This window comes from Talpa occidentalis, unplaced genomic scaffold (assembly GCF_014898055.3).
Source record: "Talpa occidentalis isolate TD23 unplaced genomic scaffold, MPIMG_talOcc4v2.1 talOcc4.10, whole genome shotgun sequence".
In the NCBI taxonomy this organism is placed as follows: domain Eukaryota; kingdom Metazoa; phylum Chordata; class Mammalia; order Eulipotyphla; family Talpidae; genus Talpa; species Talpa occidentalis.
The window spans coordinates 9440569-9460745 of NW_023600993.1; the positions used below are offsets into that span (position 1 = coordinate 9440569).

The window sequence follows — 20177 nt, forward strand, 5'->3', positions numbered from 1 at the left end:
ACCAGGCCATGTGAGTCTGTCAGTGTGTCCTGGTCTCACAGAACATGGGCTGACAGTCCTCACTGGAATGAGGCCTTTCTCTTCACCTGCTAATGATTTACTGTCCTTTGCCAGGCTCAGCAAACACAATCATCTGTCTGCACTTTGCTCGCTTCTCAATACAGGTTGTACAAAAGTGAAAGAAAAGAGCTGAGGGAGAGTAAGTTCTGACTTTGCTTGAAGAATCAAATGCTTGTGATGTCTTACAACTTCCACATGGAAATGTAGACGCTAACACAGAAAATTCTGGCACTGAATCCCAGGTGCCAAAGAAGCTGCAATTACAAAACTGCCATTCCACCTGACTCTGAACGACCCCTGGGCTTGAAGTCTCCACCCAGCATTGGGTCTCAGTGTGTAGACCAAGTCTGGGACTTAGCCCGTCTTTCTTTCACACCCTGGGCCCGTGTTTCCCCCCCTCTCCTCCCATCTGTCTTCACCAGCTTGTTCTACAGGTCCCAGCAGGTCTGAAGACTAAGCCCACAAGGGGAGGACAAAGGGAGAGCCTGGGCGTAGTGGGGAGGAGTGAGCGTAGCTGATAACCTATCCATGCTACCACAGGTCACAGGGGCCAGGCCTCAACCTCAGGTGAGTGTCACCCTGCCGTGCTTGATTCAGCACCCTCCATTTCATCAGTCACCCACCTCTCCTTGACACCTGGCATATCTATCTCTCCCTCCATAGGTACACAAAGCTTTGAAGGCCCAGTCACTGCCTGTTCTTCCCATTCCTTGCCCTTCTCTCTCCCACATGACCCAGCACCGATACACCAAACAGCTGGAGTTTCCCAAACAGGCGAGGCTGTTTATCTGCAGCCTTCTGCCTAGGCTCATCTCTGCCGAGAGCCGCCTCTCCTCCTCCTCCTCAACTTGATAAACTCCTACATCTCTTTCAAGGCTCAGTTCAACAGCCACCCTCTCAAGAAATCTTTCACACCTCTGCACACAGAACTGGCCACTCCCCCCTTCGGGTTTCCACTGTCCTTTAAACAGAAATTATAAATTCCTATGAAATTTATTGCTCCTATTTATCTTTATGAATGTCTCCCTACTAGATTAGACCATAAGTCACTTGAGGGCAGAGTAGTGTCTAATTTACATCTGTATCCCTAACACTTTTTACACGGTATCTGTAATCAAGAAACAAAACTGTCACTGATTGTGTGAAGGAGCAGCTCACCTTCATCTCAGGTATCTTTTTTTTTTTTTTTAATGCTTTTTCATCAAAACAAAAAGCAGTGACTAGCTTTCCAGATGTGGCAAGCCCTGAGTCTAAAGAACTGAATACTCACTTATAAACACCATCTTCTTAAAAATACAGGCATCTCAGCCAGATTCTGGGAGAATCGGCTGGTGTGAGTCTGCTATTGGCCTCACTGTTCCCTCAGATTAGTCTTAACATGGGCTACCCTTGACCTAACAAGGCACAGGCTATGTTTCTACTAACACTTCTCTAAAGCCAAAAATGCTCCACAGCTTTAAAATGTAGATATGAACACACAAGCTATAAATCCTCGCAGGCAAAGTGTGCATCACTGAATCCTGAGGCACCAAGCCTGATGTCTCTCTTCTAAAGTATTTGTGGAGTAACTGCTGAAGAAAAGCACATCATAATAAGTCTGCGGCATATTTACCTTGTGTGCAATAAAATGATCCATAGGGAGTGATGATTTGTGCTCAGATTCATATTTACTCAAGAATTAACAGAGGGAGTGACTAGAAAAAAATGATCCCACATAAGAATTAGGATAAACTAATTGAAGATAATACATTTTACTTAAGATGACAGGAATTTTTTGATAATTGATGTTATCCTCTTTAAAACATCAATTTTTTTTTAGCTTTCAATTTTTTACACTGTTTTAAATATGCCAAATATAACCCAACCTTTTCTTAAGGATTTGGGAATAGCAATGTGACCTGTCCTCCTACGTCACAGACCTCGATGGACCTACACACCAGGCTGTGTGAAGACACACCTAAGGTTTGCTTTCTTGAACAAAGCCTTGCTTCTGGTAGAACTTTTATCACTTTCCCTTTCCCCCCCCAAACCAAGCATAGAACGTGTAGGTAATTGTACAGCCCTTTGTGCGCCACTGTGCTTTTCTGCAAGCATGCACAACTAAGCCTGAGGCCGAGGCAACATTCTCCCAAAACATTTCTCATCTAGTCTCAACAATATTATCATTGCTGTTCCTCAGGGGCTTTCACACTGTAGAAGCTTTCTAACATTCTCTGATTTCAGGATCAAAAGCACCTGAAAATTCTAGTTCATTTTCAGCAATCTATAAGCTTATGTTGGATATCCACTTCATGTTTATACTAGGTGTCACAGAATAACAAGTTAAAAATTCTTTTTTGTTCCTAAGACCGTCTATTGGGAAATCAAAGGCAAATATGAAACCATTATAATACAGCATTATAATTATATGCTGATTGAATTAAGTGCAATTTCTAACTAATTGTCACAATGAAATGTGGAACTGCCAACTCTGTGAACTTTTAGGATATCAATGATAAAAATTACTGTAGTTAAGGTGCAATTTGGGAGCTGCGGGCAAACTGGTCTCTTAGGGTAAGAACTTCTGGGCTCCCTGTTGAGGGTGTCTGATAATCAAGGTCAAAATCTCTCATACAACTCACTGGACAATCATTTCATGGATGCTTACAGCAAATATGAGGCAAGCCATTCACCCTTGTTCAAGCCTTCGGCTATTGACTCTCTATCCAAGTCTTTTCTCAGTCAGAGAGGTCTGACTTTTCCAGCCAATGTAAAGGCATCTTTCTTTCCTTGCTTGGTATTGGCTAAGGAAATGGGTGTCCAACGAACTCCTGTAATTTGATCAGAACATACCCAATAGCCTGCTCTGGTAACTAGGATGCTGGGACACTTTGATCAGTGCTGTCTGGAGAGGGAGACAATGTTTCACTCATCTCTGGTCTTTCTGAGAACCCAGTCTAGAGCCTGCTTATGCAAAACAGTTCAAGCATTTGATGCCTCCACTAACACAATGTTTTCCCCTTTCTTCACCACATCTGTATTTCTCTAAGTGCAGTGCAATGATCATTCACACTGAGATTACCTAGACAACACTTTCTACCACTCAGATTCCTAGGTCTGACTTTGACTTACTGGCTCAGAATTTGCCACGGGTAAAAGCCCAGAACCTGCCATTTAAACAAGTCACCAAGGTAATTTGAGAAACACTTGTATTAGGAAAAATTGCTTAGAATCTTATTGAAAGAAAGAAAAAGTCAAATTCTTATTACAACAAAACCAGGTCCTCTCATCTCAAAATAATTCCCCTCGAAAGTGATCTTTGAAATAATGCATTTACTGTAGTAAGTGGAACCTTCTGTGTAATTTTCCTGTCACCACCCTGGATGGGACTCCAGCTGAGAGTCAACTTGCAGTCCGTAAGCCAGGGAGGCCCAGAGTGGTCCCCTGGAGAAAACCATGTGGCAATTGGGACATTAGCTGTGCAGAAGACTTATGACTAACTGGCTCTCCAGACAGGGAAATGAGAAATACCTGCTTGAAGCAATTCCCCACCAGACCTCTAGCTCTGCTTTTACATGATGGAAGAATAGGACAGGCTACAGAGATGAGGGAGTCACAGGAAACTGGTATTTACTTAGCATTTATTACATAAGCTGGGCCCTGGGCAGAAAAGATGCAGACACAAATAAGGCCAGGTTTCTTCCCCTCAGCATACTATGACCAGGGCAATGACAGAGGCAGAGCTCGCTGCCAGGAGCTCTACTGACTGAGGAGCTCACAGCCACCAAGAGGAGAGGCACGTCCCTGGACCTTGAAGGGTGGGGAGGAGTTAGCTAAGCCAGAGGCAGTAAAAGCTGAGCTAGGAGAGTGGACAAAGGCCTAGAAGGGAGGCCCTCAGTCCCTGTGGCTGGAGTTTAGGTTTCCTGGGTTGGGAGGCAGTGACGAGAGACCAGGCTGCAAAGCCAGGCAAGGTCAGTTTGGAAAGGTCTAAACGTTTCCACAAATAGAGTCTTGTTCTCACGTTTCTATATTTGATTTTGCCTGATCCATTAAGCTGAGGCAACTTCTGAATACAGTGTGACTTTTTAAAAACATGTGAAAGAAATCCAAAGTATGTATGGATACACATTGTCATTTCACAAGTAAACAATTTATTCAAAAGCATAACCAATAGTATGAGATCTAAAATATTGGTTATTTTATCTCACAAAACCTTTTTTCAAGCGAGAGCACCTGATAGCACGTTTAAATCAGTATTTTATAGAAGAGGCACTCAACAAGGGCTTACAAGTGGGTTTTACTGAGGTAGAGCCCAAAGGTTCTGTCTTTCTCAATAAGCAGTCCACACTTAAATCATCTTCTGCTTTATTATTCATAAAAAAGTAAAGCCTTGAAAACAAGGAATTGACATTTTCTTATTGTAATAGCATATATTAATCTGAATTTCTTGGGCTGCTTTTTAAAGAACATTTTTTCCTACACAGCATGTATTTTGTATTAAAGTAGCTTAACCATCTCTTATAATGAGCTTTCACTGTACAAATAGCAAAATATTTTTCTAAAGAAGTAAAGACCTTGATATGCATGGCCTTACAGGGTTTCTTCCTAGAGGATTTCAACTGGTTCTGTCGTGAATGTCGTGAAAAACATCCTTATAACCCATATCAAACTTTCAAGGTCAGTGTTAACCATCCTGTCCAGTCATCTGCTGTCACCTGCTGAGCTCAACATGACCCACTCCTGCCTCTACAATGCACAGACCACATTTCTGAGGTTGACAGCAGTCCATTGCCACCTCTGTAACAACGCTAATCTAAAGTACATTCCCACCCACAACCCTATACAGGATTATCAGGCATCTGAGAGTATCTCTGACTAATTATTGTCCCTGTCCCCTAAACAATCAATTCAGCTTCTTAAAGTTCAGATGCCGAGTGGAGGTCTCATCCTTTAGTGGTTTCCCACACTTGACATTTAATTGAGAAACAGACTGAATTAATGTTTACTCACAAAGATACTGAAAGCATGAAAGTAACTCAACCTAATCTTTCTCATATGACTTATATTGTTCACGTTGCCAAGTCTCTTCCTCCTTTATTTTTCATTTGACTAATTCCCGTCTGCACATGGGTTAGTTGACCCGCCACTAGATCCCCACAGGAGCGCACCTGACTGTGCACAGCCGATCTGTCTCTGTCCAGTCCTAGACCACGAGCCCATGTGTCCCCCGGGGCATAGAGTTATGTCCCTCTTTTCAGCACCCAGCCCAGGGTCTGACATACCACATGCTCAACAAGTATTTGTTGAAACAAGTGACAGTGTGATAAGAAAATACAATATCTCTCCAACAGAAATTATTAGTGGATCTGAGACCAACATTACTGAGTTGCATTTATTAAACTTATTTTCAAAGCTCACTCTCCCTGAAATATTTCTCTCTTTCAATTCTGAGGGGCTGAGCTTTGCTCATAGTCACTCATCTAGTTCCTAATAACAGTCTTCATTCATAATCTCCTGGATGTTTCCTCTTCCCCACTCGCCCAGAGTCACTGCTACCCGCTTCCTCCACTTCCTCCAGGGTAATAATGTTGAACCGCCATACCTATTTCCTTGTGTTCTCCCAGCCTTCCCTTTGCATCTTCCTTAGCTCAATGGCATGTTTTGTAATTTTAATTCTTAAAATTTTTATTCTACTGTGGTAAGAACACTTAACACAAGATCTGGCTTCTTGACAATTTTTTTTAATGTACAATACAGCCGTCCTGACAACAGGTAAAATGGCACTCTAGAACTTACTCATCTTGCTTTGCCAGTTGATTAGTAACTCCCCATTTCTACCTATCCTCAGCCCCTGACAACCACCATTCTGCTCCTTGAGTCTATGCATCTGACTATCTTAGATAACTCAGTAAGTCAGATCAGGCAGTATTTGTCATTCTATGACTGGTCTATTCACTTAGTATAATATTGTCAAGATTCATTCATGTTGTTGCATGTTACAAAATTTCCTTCTTTTAAAAGATGAATATGATTCCATTATATGGTAAATGCCATATTACTTTTTATATTCATCTGTCCGTGGGAAGTTAGGCTGTTTTTACACCTTGGCTTCAATGAGCATGGGAGTGTTATTTAATTACCTCCGAGATCTCATTTCAATTTTTAGATAAATACCCAGAAATGGGATTGCTGGATCCTGTGGTATTCTTTTGAGGGCTCTCCATATTGTTTGTGCATTCCCGTGAACAGCACACAAGAGTTATCATTTCTCCCTTGCCAATACTCACCCACATGTGAAAATACAACTTTGGGCCCTTGATTATATCATACACAAAAATCACCTTAAAGAGGACGAAAGACCTAAACTGTAAAACTCCTAGAGGAACATGTAGGAGCCAAACACTAATCTGGGCAGTGACTTTATGAACATGACGCCAAAAGCACAGGCACCAAATTCAAAATAAACAAGGGAGACGACACCAAGCTAAAAGCATCTGCACAGCAAGAAAACTAATCAAGAGCGAAAAAGCTAATGTACACAACAGGAGGAAATATTTGCACATCAGTATCTGGTCAAGGGTATGTATTATTAATTTTGATACATACTGCAAATATTACCATGTCAAGTTCAAGTAATAATGAACATAAGTTAAAACGACCAAAGTCACAACAATTACATTACATTTTAATCCAAATTCAATGGGTCTAACTACAAGGTCAATTCTAAAATTGTCATGCAGAGAGGGAACAAAGAAAGCCTAGATAATAGAAATCCACATTTCATCCAAACCATAGTTTAGCGATTGCCCTGACAAGCCATTTATAAAAGCCGTTAAATCAGAGGGCAAAATGAGCTAATCTGATTTTCAGCTTCTTTCCTTTCCCTGACTAACCATCTGGCTTAGACATCGACAGTGTAGAGACTAAAACACAGGTGATAGAAAGTGGCAGAGCACTCGCTTGCTTCAGTCTTTAAAGTGCAAGAATTTTTTTTTAAAGAAGTTTAACTTCAATTTTTTTTCAGTGATATTTCTCAGTTTGTATTTTGTGACAATGCCTTAGGAGCTGATTAATTCAAGACTTACAAATGAGATGTCCCTGCCTGGAGAATTTGTGCTTTATCCCACTCTTGCAATTATGGGGAAAAAATCACAGACTTTATATGCTTATATAGTGGATAGGGTCTACATGATGGCCTCTGACAAGAGGTAAGGAAGTGAAACCTTGAAGGCAGAGAATACAGGGCCATTATTCATCTCCACAGGCTTGCCGCCACCACCCTCACCTGGTTCAAAGTAAAGCCATCACTAGGTGTTTCTCCGAAGATGTCTGCTAACCACTTAGGATGGCCACTCAATAACAAGTGCTTGAGAAAGGGACTTAACCTGAGATTTAGTTCTTCCCTCCTTTTTCCTATATAAAATTGTGGAACAAAAACATCACACAAAAAGAACTATATCTAAGAAAAATGAAGTGTGTCTGGCAATCATATTCCAATTCTTCATAAGTCATCAGGGCAGGCAAATGATTCTAATGTGACTAGAGCAAAAATAGACAAGTTAAAAGATTCTGTTTTCCAAGATGTTGAAGAGGCTTGGAAAGGACAAAGACTAGATAAGCTAAAATTACAGTGAGGAAGAGTCTTCCCTGGGGTTGTTTTCTGCCCTTGGGGTATTTACTAATTCTGGACCAAGGCTAGGAATTGGATTTCGCATTGCACTCTAGTGAGGGAAAGAGAAACCAGCAGAGTTTTTGGCAGTTAGGCGAGGCTGGTGAGGCAGTGTGTAATCTAGAGGACCTGCAAGGAGGAACCTGACTGATTTTCTTTTCTTTTTCTCTCATGTGTCACAGATAGCTGAAGTAAAAGGACCAGGGCATTGAGTCTTGTCTTTAAAAAGGAAGGCTGGGGAGAGAGATTCTTAGATCCACTCTACTCTCCTCAGCACACCACAGCTTTTATTAGCAGAAACAACCCAGTTACAAAGCAAGATACAGGATGGGTAGAACCACAGAACAGTGGCTCACTTTCTTATTTCTAAGTATTGGGCATATTTCTGGCACACGTTCACCACCAAGGTTCTGTGTTAGCACATTGTTCTTTTCTCACATGTTTCACGGACACAGAAAGAACTCCCTGATCTATACACGGGCCAGTCATCCCACCTGTGCTGAGCAGTCTTCCAGCCATGCCCCTGGTGTTTTCCTTGTCTCAGCACTTCACGCCTCAGGGGTCTCCAACATGCATGTGTGATTACAAGCAGGACTAGGTGTCAGCATACCTAATTCTTTTCATTTTTAAAACCAACCTTACTTAGTGCCAAGAAATATCTTTCCGTATCCCCAGCTTTACCTCCCTGTGCAAGTCTTCTGTAACTTTGCACATTTTCTGTCTCGTTATTCTATCAATTATTGATATGGGATAGACATCTAGTTCTACAGTTGCTTTTGGGAGAGGCTATTGACCACTTCACGTGCCCATAGCAAGAAGTCTTCTGCTTTCTCTTAGCTTTTGGCTTGCTAAATTCTTAGTGCCATAACAGATTTTCTAGAAGGTTTAAAAATATGTCTTACTCGACTTTTTGTTTTTGTATTTTCAAGGGGAGGAGCAGTCCAAATATCTAGTCAGCTATACATAAGAGAGTTAGTACTTTACTATCCCACTTTTGACTACCTCCAACTTTAATGTAATTGGTAGATCAGCCCTTCATTCCTTGAGTAATACATCTATCTTAGGCGCTCTGTCCTAGTTTAGACATTGTCTGTTTTTGGACCTATGACACGCACATTGTTGTAACAAAGTATTAAACACATAGCCAGAGGAAAAAATTAATTATAACTGAGGTAATCACAAATTACGTTGCATGAAGTTCTTGTTCTTAAAATCATGAAACTATTCACATTTGAGTGCATTAATTATTTGCTTCATGCTGTGCAAGCAGATAAGAGATAATGACTTCCCTTTTTGAAAAAACTCTATTCAAATGCTTGGTTGGCTTTCATTCCATATTTCACATTTTTTCTTTGCCATCTCTTTGCTACCTGTCATCTCCCCCATGTTCTAGCCTGTCAGCCACCAGTACAGATGGGAGGAAATAAAGAAATGACATTGTTATCATTTCACTCGACCAGTTAGGCTCCTTCTTTATCTCAGTCTCATTCTTTCCCATAATCATGAGCAGTGGGTGGGAAGGTCATAGAGAATGGTGTCAGGAAAAATGGAATGCGCTTAGAAGAGCAAAGGACTTAATAAACGAGGAAAAACAAGGAATGAAGGATAAGGAAAACATAAGGCATATTCAGAGTTGTTTTTACTCACTGTTGTAGGAATGAGCCAGTTTTTCACCAATCCTACTGGCTAGTGCAAGACCATACATATTTAAGAGCCAAAGAAAAGTGTATTTGGATTAAAATTATCAGACAACACCTCTACAAACTTGGTGGATAAGGCAAAACGAAGAGGATTGGCATGGGTGGCACTGTCTTACCTATGATGACTTTTCTTCTATTAGCACAGAAAATCACAGTTGGTTGCAAAAGCCCATTGACTAAAGCTGGCCAACGGCTTATTCCCACTTCATAATATTTTACTTGGTAGGATATATATAGGGATGTATCACTACTGTTCTTGCATTCCAACAGACTTGAAAATTCCATAAAAATAACCTCGATTTTAATAAATCAATGGACTTTCATTTGATCTTATCATACTGTGCTCTAGAAAACAAGAAACAAAGACAGTTTTTGGCTAGTTATATATACATTTGAAGTGGGGTGCAAGAGGAAGGGGAAGTATTTCATTTTTACTGAGGCAAACTGCTGAAAAAAAAATAAAAGGAGTTAGAATCTTTTAGCGATCTGTTTGTTCTTACCCAAAACATAAATCTCACTGTTGACTACAGCAACACTGAATCGGTACTTCGAGTATGTCATAGGTGCCTGCTCTGTCCACTGGTCTTGGCTGGGGTCGTATCGCAACAGTTTGTTGCTTAATCGATCAGGTTCTTCATCAGGAAGATCCATCTGTATGAAATATGACAGCCAATATAATAACACACCACGTAGAGATCTTCATGAGTACCTAGATGCAATTAATCAAAGCAGAAAGCCAAGGAGATAAGTAGGGTTAACTGTAGTAACTCACTCATAAACACACTCAATCCCATGACTCGGGGTTATAAGCACACTGTCAAAATCACAAGAATTTATATTTTGTAATAATGAGGCTAAAGTGTTGGATCATAGCAAAATCTTGGCAGTGAGACAATTACAGCATTGACAAAAAAATGCATTTGAACCAACTGCAAAGCCTAAAAATGAAACCAAGTTTTAAAAAAATTAGTGTTTAAAGTATAATTTTATCAAACTTAGTGCACAACTGTATATTTGTGAGAAACTAATGTGAATAATATTTTATTTTTCTTCATACTATTTCCTAATCCAGGGGAAAGAAAATTGCAAAAGCATTTTAATGTTTTCATAGAATATTTTTACACTATAATTATAACCTATACAGGAATGATCTGAATTCAATTTTCAAGATTCAGGGATTAACAGGAATTATTTGCAGTTAATTCTATGTATTTATATTTATATTTTAATGACTAGAGATAGAAATTGAACAACTGCTTATTCTTACACAGATGTGGCTTCTCATAAACTTCAGTTTAAGTATTGCTTTTTGTCTATAACGCATCAGGAACTTGTATGATTTCGATCTAAGGATGCTTAAGTGTCTTGTTTTTTTCCTTTGGATACAGTTATTCAACACAGAAATTATTGCCACATTTATGAGGATTTTATGAGATTAAGTCTGGATGCACTAAGAGTTATGTTCATAGGGGACAGTTACAACTCCATGTCACTTTGCAATTTAACATAGTGTCTTAGCTACAGACTAGTAAAAGCATTTTTATTCAATAAATATTTAAATCCCCTACTTAAGGACTGAAATGAACAAATATTGACTTTTTTGTTTTAATTTTTGTTCCAATTTAAGTATTTAAATTCTATCTTAGTGAAAGAAAAGCAAAGCTTCTAAGTTGTCTTCAGAGCTTATTCCTGCCCAATTAACTATGCAGTGGATAGTTCTGATAAAGCTTAATTACATGTAATTTTTCAGGCATCAGCTACTAGCTGTGATTAAATCTGCTCTATTTTTAGATATATAGCACAAATTTTAAAATGTATTAAACATGAAATATGTTTTAAATGAAGGTGCAATATACTATCAAGGCTAAAACCTAAACTTATGAAATGAAAGCAAAAAACATCAGTTTTACAGGGAGTCAATCTGGAGAAACAAGAAATCAAATAGGCCAAAATAAATTGACTTTATGTCATGGGATGGACATTGAGCTAGTAAGGCTACTTTTCATTAGAAAGACTGGATGGGCAGTGCAGAAGGCAGCTGGGTGATCACAAGGCATGGGCGACACCCACAGAGAAGAGAAAGGCCCCTGTGGCTCCACTCTGCTGACTCTTCTGTTTGGGGTGCCATCACTATTCAGGGCTCCCACACATACAGCATTTTGACTTCTCCATCTGCTGATGCCCAGCAAAGGTGTGGTGTGTTTAAGATGACTGGATACCTTTGTGGAAATGTTATGCTGTGTCAGGATGAGTACTCTGGTTTCCCACTTAGCATGAGAATTTTAAATCTGGGAAAGACCTAAGAGTCACTTGCCTCAGGTCATACAGAACTGGGATGAGGACCTGGCTTCTCTGCCTCCTACTCAGATGCTCTCTACAGATAATCCTTCAGCATAACCATGTTTCATAATTAGTAGGAATGGGAAGGATTATGCAGAACATGGCACAGATACTGAATGAAGTCATGTCCATGAACAACACACTTTAGAATTCATTCTCTCAAACCACTTTAACACTTCTAAATCATAAGTTTAATATTTAATAAAATAGGAAGCATTTTGCCCAAACATCAGTCGAACTCTTTTAGTATTCATCAACCACAACATTTTCAACACAGCAGTCAGACTCTGTACAGCCATGGCAATCAGGTATACAGGAAGCTCCTTAACCTGAGGGGTCCAGCCTCCAATCACATAAAGTTTATTATTCACTGTTACTACAGCGTGGCACGCCAACGGTAGTGGAAGGGGAGACACCCTTTTCCAACTGTCCCGCTCTACGGAATACTTATCAACACAGTTTGTAATAAGATACTGGCTTTTAACTTTCATCTGCCCTCCTATCACATAGAGGTCGTTATGGACGCTGCCCAGAGCGTAGAGCTCCCGGAATTCAGTTGTGCATAATTTTTCCCAGAACTGGTTTCCTCTATTATGATACCTGTAAATTAACAGAGAGAACTCAGGATTAGAGTCAACATGAAAACACATTTAAGTTTCTCTTCCAACTAAAAACAACATGATTTGATTCTTCTCATTGGAGAGGACAAACATTAACAAAAGATAGGGTTAGAGCTTGTAGGTTGTTTTATATTTTTACAGGGACTAATGAACTAAATATAGCATGCATAGAAACAACCACATCTGCAGAATTTTAGGGAGAATATAACAATAAAGTATAGATTATCCAGGACTAGACTTCATTTCCTAATTCTGAAAAAGAAAATCAAGATTAGGAAAGTCTTTCAGAAAATCATTTGTAGTTTTATCTTAAGTAACAATAAAGAAAAATATAGTAACGTCTTATTCTGTGGACTAGAAGTCTCACTTTAATACTAAAGAAATCGGTTTTAGAGCAGAGATTTCTAAGGGGATGATGTGGGATATGTAGAATTTTAGCAATTGTTCTTACATTTCTAAGTGGCTCAGGAGAGAGTCAAGAGTACCTGGAGGTATTAAAAACCCACCTACAGGTGTCTGTAAGCTTTAGCAGCTATTTTAATCTAGTAGTTTCCATGAATAATTGCTTCCATGAATAATTATGTCAGTCTGAAAAGAGGATTGGGAGGTAGGGACACTAGGATGTATGTGATAATATCTTTTAGAGTACAGCAGACCGACTGTGTTTGTGTGCATTATTGAGCATGTGAGCTTGACTATCCTTTGTCTTGTCTTTTGATAATGCTTAAGTCTATTTCTCTAATCATGATCGGGAACATGGTCTAAGGACAAAGGCACCAAAGAGGACAGTGGGATAAAATCTGTGCAATGAAATTTGTCCCAGAAAATACAGGAAGAATACTGGAAAGACAAACCTAAAAGCAAAACAAGAAACGAAAGCCAGGAGAATGTGGAAAATAAGAAAGAAAGGTTGTTTTGCTTGGAAACAAATGGAGAACTGATGATGTGTGTCTTCTACACAGAGTACAACTTTTAAGTATAGACGACCTATTTTGCACCAAACATTTCACAGTTAATTATATCATAGGGGTTTTCCCCAGCCGTCTCGGCCAACTCCTACACACTTTTCCAGAGATTACTCTTTACCTCAGGCTCGGTGGGGAGCTGGATTTTCCTTTCCTAGAGGGCAAGTCTGGCTTGTCACAACTGAATGCAGCTATTTATCAAATTTTACAACTGTCTTCTATGTAATTCTAGGTGGGAAATCAAAGTTCCTAGAATCAACAGTGCTATTTTCACCACTATTTTTAATTGGACTGCTTTTTTAAAAAAGAAAGGAGAATTAGGTATGCATATGTGGGGAGCCACTGAAGTAAAGCCAATAAATGTTTATAAAAATAGAACTAAAAAAAAGGATTTTGGTTTTCTGAGACATAAGAAAATTGGCAAGAACAAAATATATCCCGTACAGGTTAGGAAGCACAGGCTTGTGGGTGTCTTGTTAATTTGATTTTTATTTTAACATTTTGAATTTAAAAATGCAGAAAAATGCCCAGATAAAACCATACAACTTATTGTTAGGAAAAATGGATATGACATAAAAAAGAAAACAATGACAAAAGCATTCTGTGTTTACAGGGGTTGACAGTTTAAAGATAACACTTCCATTCTCAGCTGTTTGTAACCAAAGTGCGGGAGATAAGTAAAGGAGATAGAAAGGCGTATATTTTTTGAAAAGAAATGACCTACTAGAGTACTTGTTTATTGCTTCTTTTAAATGAAGAAGACATATATCTGCATGGGAATTTATGAAGAGCAACCCAGCAAAGATAAAAGGGACAAGAAACTGAAATAATATAGTAGGAATATACCACCTGATAATGTCTCATACCTTTCCACAAAACTGGCACTAAAGTAATGTTCAGTAGCGCTACAAGGCCCTAATTGTCTAGACGTCTGTTGGAAGTCTTGTTTTAGCCCAAAGTCATGTTCTGTATACCATACTGTGCTGGAGACTTACAGGATAGTTCTATAGTTTGTCTTGTTGAATTTTTTCATTACTGCAGATCATGTGAAGGGCAAGTGATACTTGCACCCTAATTCTAACCCATGTGCATCAGCAGGGTGGTGATGGGAACCTGCCAGAGGTGAAGAGAGGTGAGGTGGGAGCAGTGCTGCCAGGCAATAGAAAGGGAAGCCGGCTTTCAGAAAAAGGTCAGGAAGAGAGATGGTTGTGGATGGAAATAAAGGGGCATTCTGACAAGGTTGGACATTTGTTAAAAATAAATTCTGATGGTAGAATTGTAGACTATCTTGATGAGGAGGAACAGAGTTAATTAAAGAGCCTGAGGTTCCTGTACAGAGGGTTTAAGATGGAAAGACAGGCAGCTAACCAAGGACAAGTACAAAACAAGCAGTGTGGGCCTCTGAGAACCATGCCAGGGAGGCCAGGGCAGGGTCCTCCTGCAGGACGTCCTCTAGCTGACCCTGAGGACCCTGTAGGAGCTCAGCAATGACGTGCTGGCCACCAGGGGCACAGGGCGCCTGTCGGGGCTGCATCCCCTCCCCTGTCACTACTGGGGACATGAGACTCGTCTTCAAAGCATGAGTGTGAAAAGAGGGCAAGTGTATAGCTGGAAAGGGGTAATGGAATGCTAAGAGATGACAGAAAAACAGTAGGCCTCCACATCCTTTGCTTTATCTTCACTGTGGAGAATGACTTTGTGATTGAAAAGAATTTCTGACTGAAAAGAATTACTTTCTGACTGGAAAAGTCTGAACAAACCCTTTAGGAGGGAACTGAAGGATACTGAGGGAGAGCTTTACCATTTATTCTATGTGCATATTTCTTATTTACCCAGTTAGAGTTATGCATGAAGACTCACGGAATACTTGCTGAATAAACTGAGCAAATGTCTGTGTCCCCACATACAAGGATCAGTGATAAGTTAGTTCTTGTTCCTCGTAACAAAATTCCAGGATTGAAGCTTTCTAAGGCTATACTTTACACTATTGGAGGTTTAGGAAATTGCTGCAAATTAAGGATACAGAATGAAAATGGATAATTAGCAAATTTTTGTCAAGGAAAAACTACTTGTTACTCTAAATTAAGAACTAAAAAAGTCAGCTCAAAATATGTTCTTCAAATTTTCTTCTTGTTAAAAGTTATATCAAGCTCTTCAAAAGCAAAGCAATGTATTATTAAGCTTTATCATATGAGTAAATAATGAAAACTAAGAATGAAAATGTACAGTGGAATCAAAACACACATACACTTAACTATGTAAATTCAACTCTATCTTCTTAAAAACTAAAGAGAGAAAAATAATTTTGAAATTACTTATCAATTTTCCATGTATACTATTCTATACTTACAAATTTATTATAAATTTCTCACATATGCCATGTTTACTATACACTTAGGGTTTTATACACGTGTCTAACAAGGCCATGTTCTGTGTATCTTTCTGTACGGGAGACTTACAGGGTAACTTTGATTATATGTAATTTAAGGTTTGACCATTCTCTCAGCTGCACTTTCTTCTACTGTTGCTAATGTCAAAGCAAGATAATGAAAACAAATTCACAAATACATATACAAACCTGTAGACTTCAACATTTCTATTCTTTTGTCTAGAGAGTTTAGAGGCACTTGCCTCTCCAGCCACAATGATCGTGTTGTTTTCCATGACAACACCAGTGCACACAGTTCCTAAGCCCTCTCCATATTTGGGAGAGGAGATGAAATAGGTCTTCCGCAATACGGGATCATAACAGAAACTGGCTTCCCCATAGTTTCTGCGTCTTGACCTGATTCCTGAGGAATTGTTGCCAATACAAAGCAGGAGACTAGTAGTCTCCATGCCATAACGGAGATTCAAGCGGTGCTGCTGGGGTGTCTTGATGGCTTTGAAAGCGTTCTGAATTATGTCAATGCAATCTGCATTACATAGAAGCATTGTGTTTCTTTTTAGGGCTTGTCTTAAAAAAGAAGGATTCACAAGTTCCAATCTGACTTGCTTCAGAAGCTCAGCAAGATGCTCTGTGCGCAATGCTTGGTTGTGATTGACCCACCTCAGGACTAAGTCCAAAATGCTCTCCTCTCTGGATATGTTAAGGTCATCTGATTTAATAAGCATCATAAATTGGTACGCTTCAATTTCCAGTATTTCTTCATGTAAACTCACCTCAGCAAAGTGCTGATATAAATATTTCTTTGATTGATCGCATAAATCTTCAGCTCCAATCTGCTTTGCAAAATGATAGATCCCTACACAGTTGGAGGCATCCATATGGTCCATCATGTATTTCTGACACACACTGAAGACTTCTTCCATCTGCATAAAATAGGCAGCCATGGCCACCGTCTGCACATTGGTGTTGTTGATCTCCAGAGCTGCACTGTACATGTAATTTAATATGACTGCCACACTTTCCGCTGTGATGTCGTAGAGGATGACTTCCCTTTGAGTGCACTCAAGTAGTCCACAGGTGAACATTGCTTTGAAGTAAGGACTAAATGCAGCCAGAACCAGTCTGTGGCAAGGAAATTTCTCCCCTTCTGCTATGAGTACCACGTCAATCATTTCAGCTAATTCTTTCATGTTCTTAATTTTATTGAGTAAATTCAAGCTATGTTGGTATTTTTCCTTCCCCTCAATCTTGAACTCCATGATACTCTCTCCAAAGTTTCTCAGTAAGTCTTCTTGAGGTTTAGCTTGATTCCCAAGGGGGCTATTTGCAATGTCTGATCACTCACAAAGTAGCAGAGATGTCATGTAACAGTCCTGAGGGGAAGAAAAGCAGCAGTTGTCTTCTAAGAAAAAACTCTCCATCATATAAATATACAGCACTAGTTTTAAGAAATATTTTAAAATAAATGTTATTCCAAACAGAGTAGTTTGACTTTTTTTTCTTATATGTGCTTAACTTCAGGATGACTTTTGTGTCTAAAGATGCTGCTGATTGTATAAACAGTAAACTACTGACTACTGACACGATATTTTCCTGTTCAACAGCAGAGACTTCTCCAGGAGAGCTGAAAAGTCCTCCCTCCTGAGGTGAACGAAGAGGGACGTGGCAAAATGGACACGTGGCAAATCCACTTCTAGTCACGAGACACACCTGGCCCACTGGCAGGGGCGGTGGAGCACTGAGTGGTACTCTCTCTGGGGAGATGCAGCATCACCCAAAAAGTATGTGCACCTCCCAAAAAATCACGCTGGGGACCATGTAAGATGGCTGAGAAAAAATTCTGCTTCAATTTTGCTGTAGGGCAATAATCCAAGACAGAGGATACAATGACGATCACGGCTGCTGGGCTTGGGAAAGCTGACCCAGTGTCTGCCGCTCAGAGAATTCACAATACGTGAAGCCAAACAACCAAGTCTTGCTAAACTTAGAATTTAGCAAGTGCACTAAAGTCATCCGTGTCTCTTTCCTCCCTCCTCACTCAGCTACTTTTGGTTCCCTATTTCACAGTGGCAGAGACTAAGCACTTCTCACTTGGAAAGCACTAGTCTAATTAAAAGTCCTTTGCAGCTAGCTGTCTCAGCTTCCCCTTCCCCAGGGATAGGGAGGCAGGGGGTTCAAGAAAGCTAATTAGCAGATGTGATTTAAAGAAGGACATTCCTAGAATCAGAGACATTAATGTGAAGAGCGAGTGCCCTCCTTTCTAGTTTTACTTGGCTCTAAGTTGCATGCAATAAGAATAATGATGGTAGAAAAGTCAGTATTAGGACTTAAGAAAGCAGGGGAGGTGATAATTTCAATAACGTGAAAGCAAAATTTATTAGCCATATAGATTAGACATTCTCTGAGTTTCTGTTGTAATCCTGTAAAGGATTAGAAATCTTGTGTGTCTCAATGAGACATGGCATTTTTTTCAGTGTGGAGTTCAAGTTCATTTCAGGAAACAAGTGTTAAGCATGATAAGAATTTTTAATTATATAATGGCAACTATAAAACCTAAAAATCACTGTGCTGAAGTGTGTGGAATTATAACAACTATCCAACCTTAGCATGTGTATACTTGGAATAAGATGAAACCCTCCTTGCTGGATTTTCTGGCATTAATGGCTCAGTTTTATTCCAATAAAAGCTTGAGAATATCTTTGCAAGGACATGCAGACTTTGCAAGGACTTGTGAGCCATTGCCTTTTGTTTTTATTTGCTTTAGGTTTCTTAGAAAGCAAATCCAATTATAGGCAATTAAGAGGTCATTATATTTCTGAACTTCCTTACAACACATTTTGAGGAGTCCAAATCATATTATGCAGGCTTCTTTATACATAAACACATCAATCAACTTTATAGATGACAGCTGTTACTTTGAGCTGAGAAGCACACATACTTTCTTATAAGGAAGAACATATAAAAAAAGTCTACTATTCCATTTGTACTGGTAACAAGAATTCCTCAAAGAATACCACGCTTACAGTGCTAGAAGGTCAAACTGGCTCAAGACCTAACACCATGGAGGCAGTTCATATCCATGAACTCCTAAAGTGTTAATCTTGATGTTGTAAGGATAGAAAGGAGGTGCTGGGGACCCAAATATTGTGGCCATAGGGCTACTTCAAAAACAAACAAAAAAAACAAAACCAACAAACCCCCCCACAAGTGGTGTTAGTTTCAAATGAAAGTTAAAAGAACATGGAATAACTAGCACATTATGTGCTTGCTCCTTTATAAACATATTGTAGGTAATGTCTTCTAAACAACTTTACAGTGGACGATGTAGGGTTTCCCCCAGTATTCCAACCTGCCTTCCCTTAATGCAACTGGGGTGAAGTTGACCCTCACCCCCCTCAGCACTGTGAGTGGTTGAGGAATTGGCATGGCACCTGGGATTGACCTAATCAGAGCAAAGCTCAGGTCTCTGGTTGAACAACTGGGGGTTCCCTGGGTTGCATAGATGGGAGGTCTGGAACTGCTGCAGCCATGTTCTCATAGGCCAGCACAAAGACAGAGCTGCCACTACAGGGAAGAAAGCAGAGAATCCAAGGCAATGGAGTTTGAAACATGCCTTTGAGCTGTATTTTTCAGTTTTGAGAGAGGAACCATTTCCTTCATTTAAAGTTTAAGCTAGTTTGAATAGGGGTCGCTGTTATTTAGTTGAAGTGTCCTTACTAGTATAAGAGGCATATTGAAAAATATTGAGAAAAGTTGCCTATATAACTGTAATTATATATTGTGTAAAATCTCACTTTTATTATATTCTTATTTCTATTATTGCACAGTCAAGTAAAAGAAACGTAGAAACCTTTACTTATTTTCTTTTCTCCTTGACAGAAGGCAGCGATCACTGAGCCACTCTTCTGTGTTTACCCCTTCTCAGTACATGGCCACAACACTTTACAGTTTGGAACCAGGTCGACCTGACTTCAAGTCTGTACTCTTAACTACTCCCTCCAGAACAAGGGGCTGCAAACTAGGGCCAGAGAGTAAATATTTTAAGCTTTGTAGGCCATGTAATCTGTGTTGCAAAAATTGATTCTGTCCTTGAAGCACAGAAGGAGATGTAGATAACCGTAGACATGTGAGTGTGGACAGGTTCCAGCAAAATGTTCTATGGATACTGAAACCTGAATTTTCCTATATTTTCACATGCCATCAAATAGAATTCTTCTTTTGGTTTTTAAAAGCCATTTAAAATTCTCAGCTCATGGGCTATACTATGACAGCAGGTGGCCAACTCTTGCCCTATGATATCAATAAATCCACTTTCTAGATTAGGAGTGGGACGATCATGCCTGGGAGCTGAATCTCCACTTTTCTTTATTTAAATTCAGCTGAAGAATTTTGAGAAAGGGAAGGGTCAGATTCCTGTTTTTAAAAGATGATTCGGTTGTCCACAGAGTTCCCAAA

At 39.6% G+C, this 20177-nt stretch overlaps 1 protein-coding gene across 6 annotated transcripts in view; it reads right to left on the reverse strand.

Moving 5' to 3' along the window:
- KBTBD12 (kelch repeat and BTB domain containing 12) overlaps nucleotides 1-20177 on the reverse strand; it is a 40081-nt gene that overhangs the window by 15153 nt on the left and 4751 nt on the right. For 5 of the 6 annotated variants that reach the window (XM_037524161.2, XM_037524146.2, XM_054701812.1 and 2 more), the window contains 3 exons: nucleotides 15912-17095; nucleotides 12078-12348; nucleotides 9909-10059 (listed from right to left, as the gene is read on the reverse strand). In XM_037524161.2, the coding sequence (XP_037380058.1) occupies nucleotides 9909-10059; nucleotides 12078-12348; nucleotides 15912-16981 (1492 nt within the window). In that variant the 5' untranslated portion in view covers nucleotides 16982-17095. Of the gene's footprint in view, nucleotides 1-9524; nucleotides 9754-9908; nucleotides 10060-12077; nucleotides 12349-15911; nucleotides 17096-20177 lie in introns of all 6 variants that reach the window. The other variant, XR_008554415.1, reaches the window with a different exon arrangement.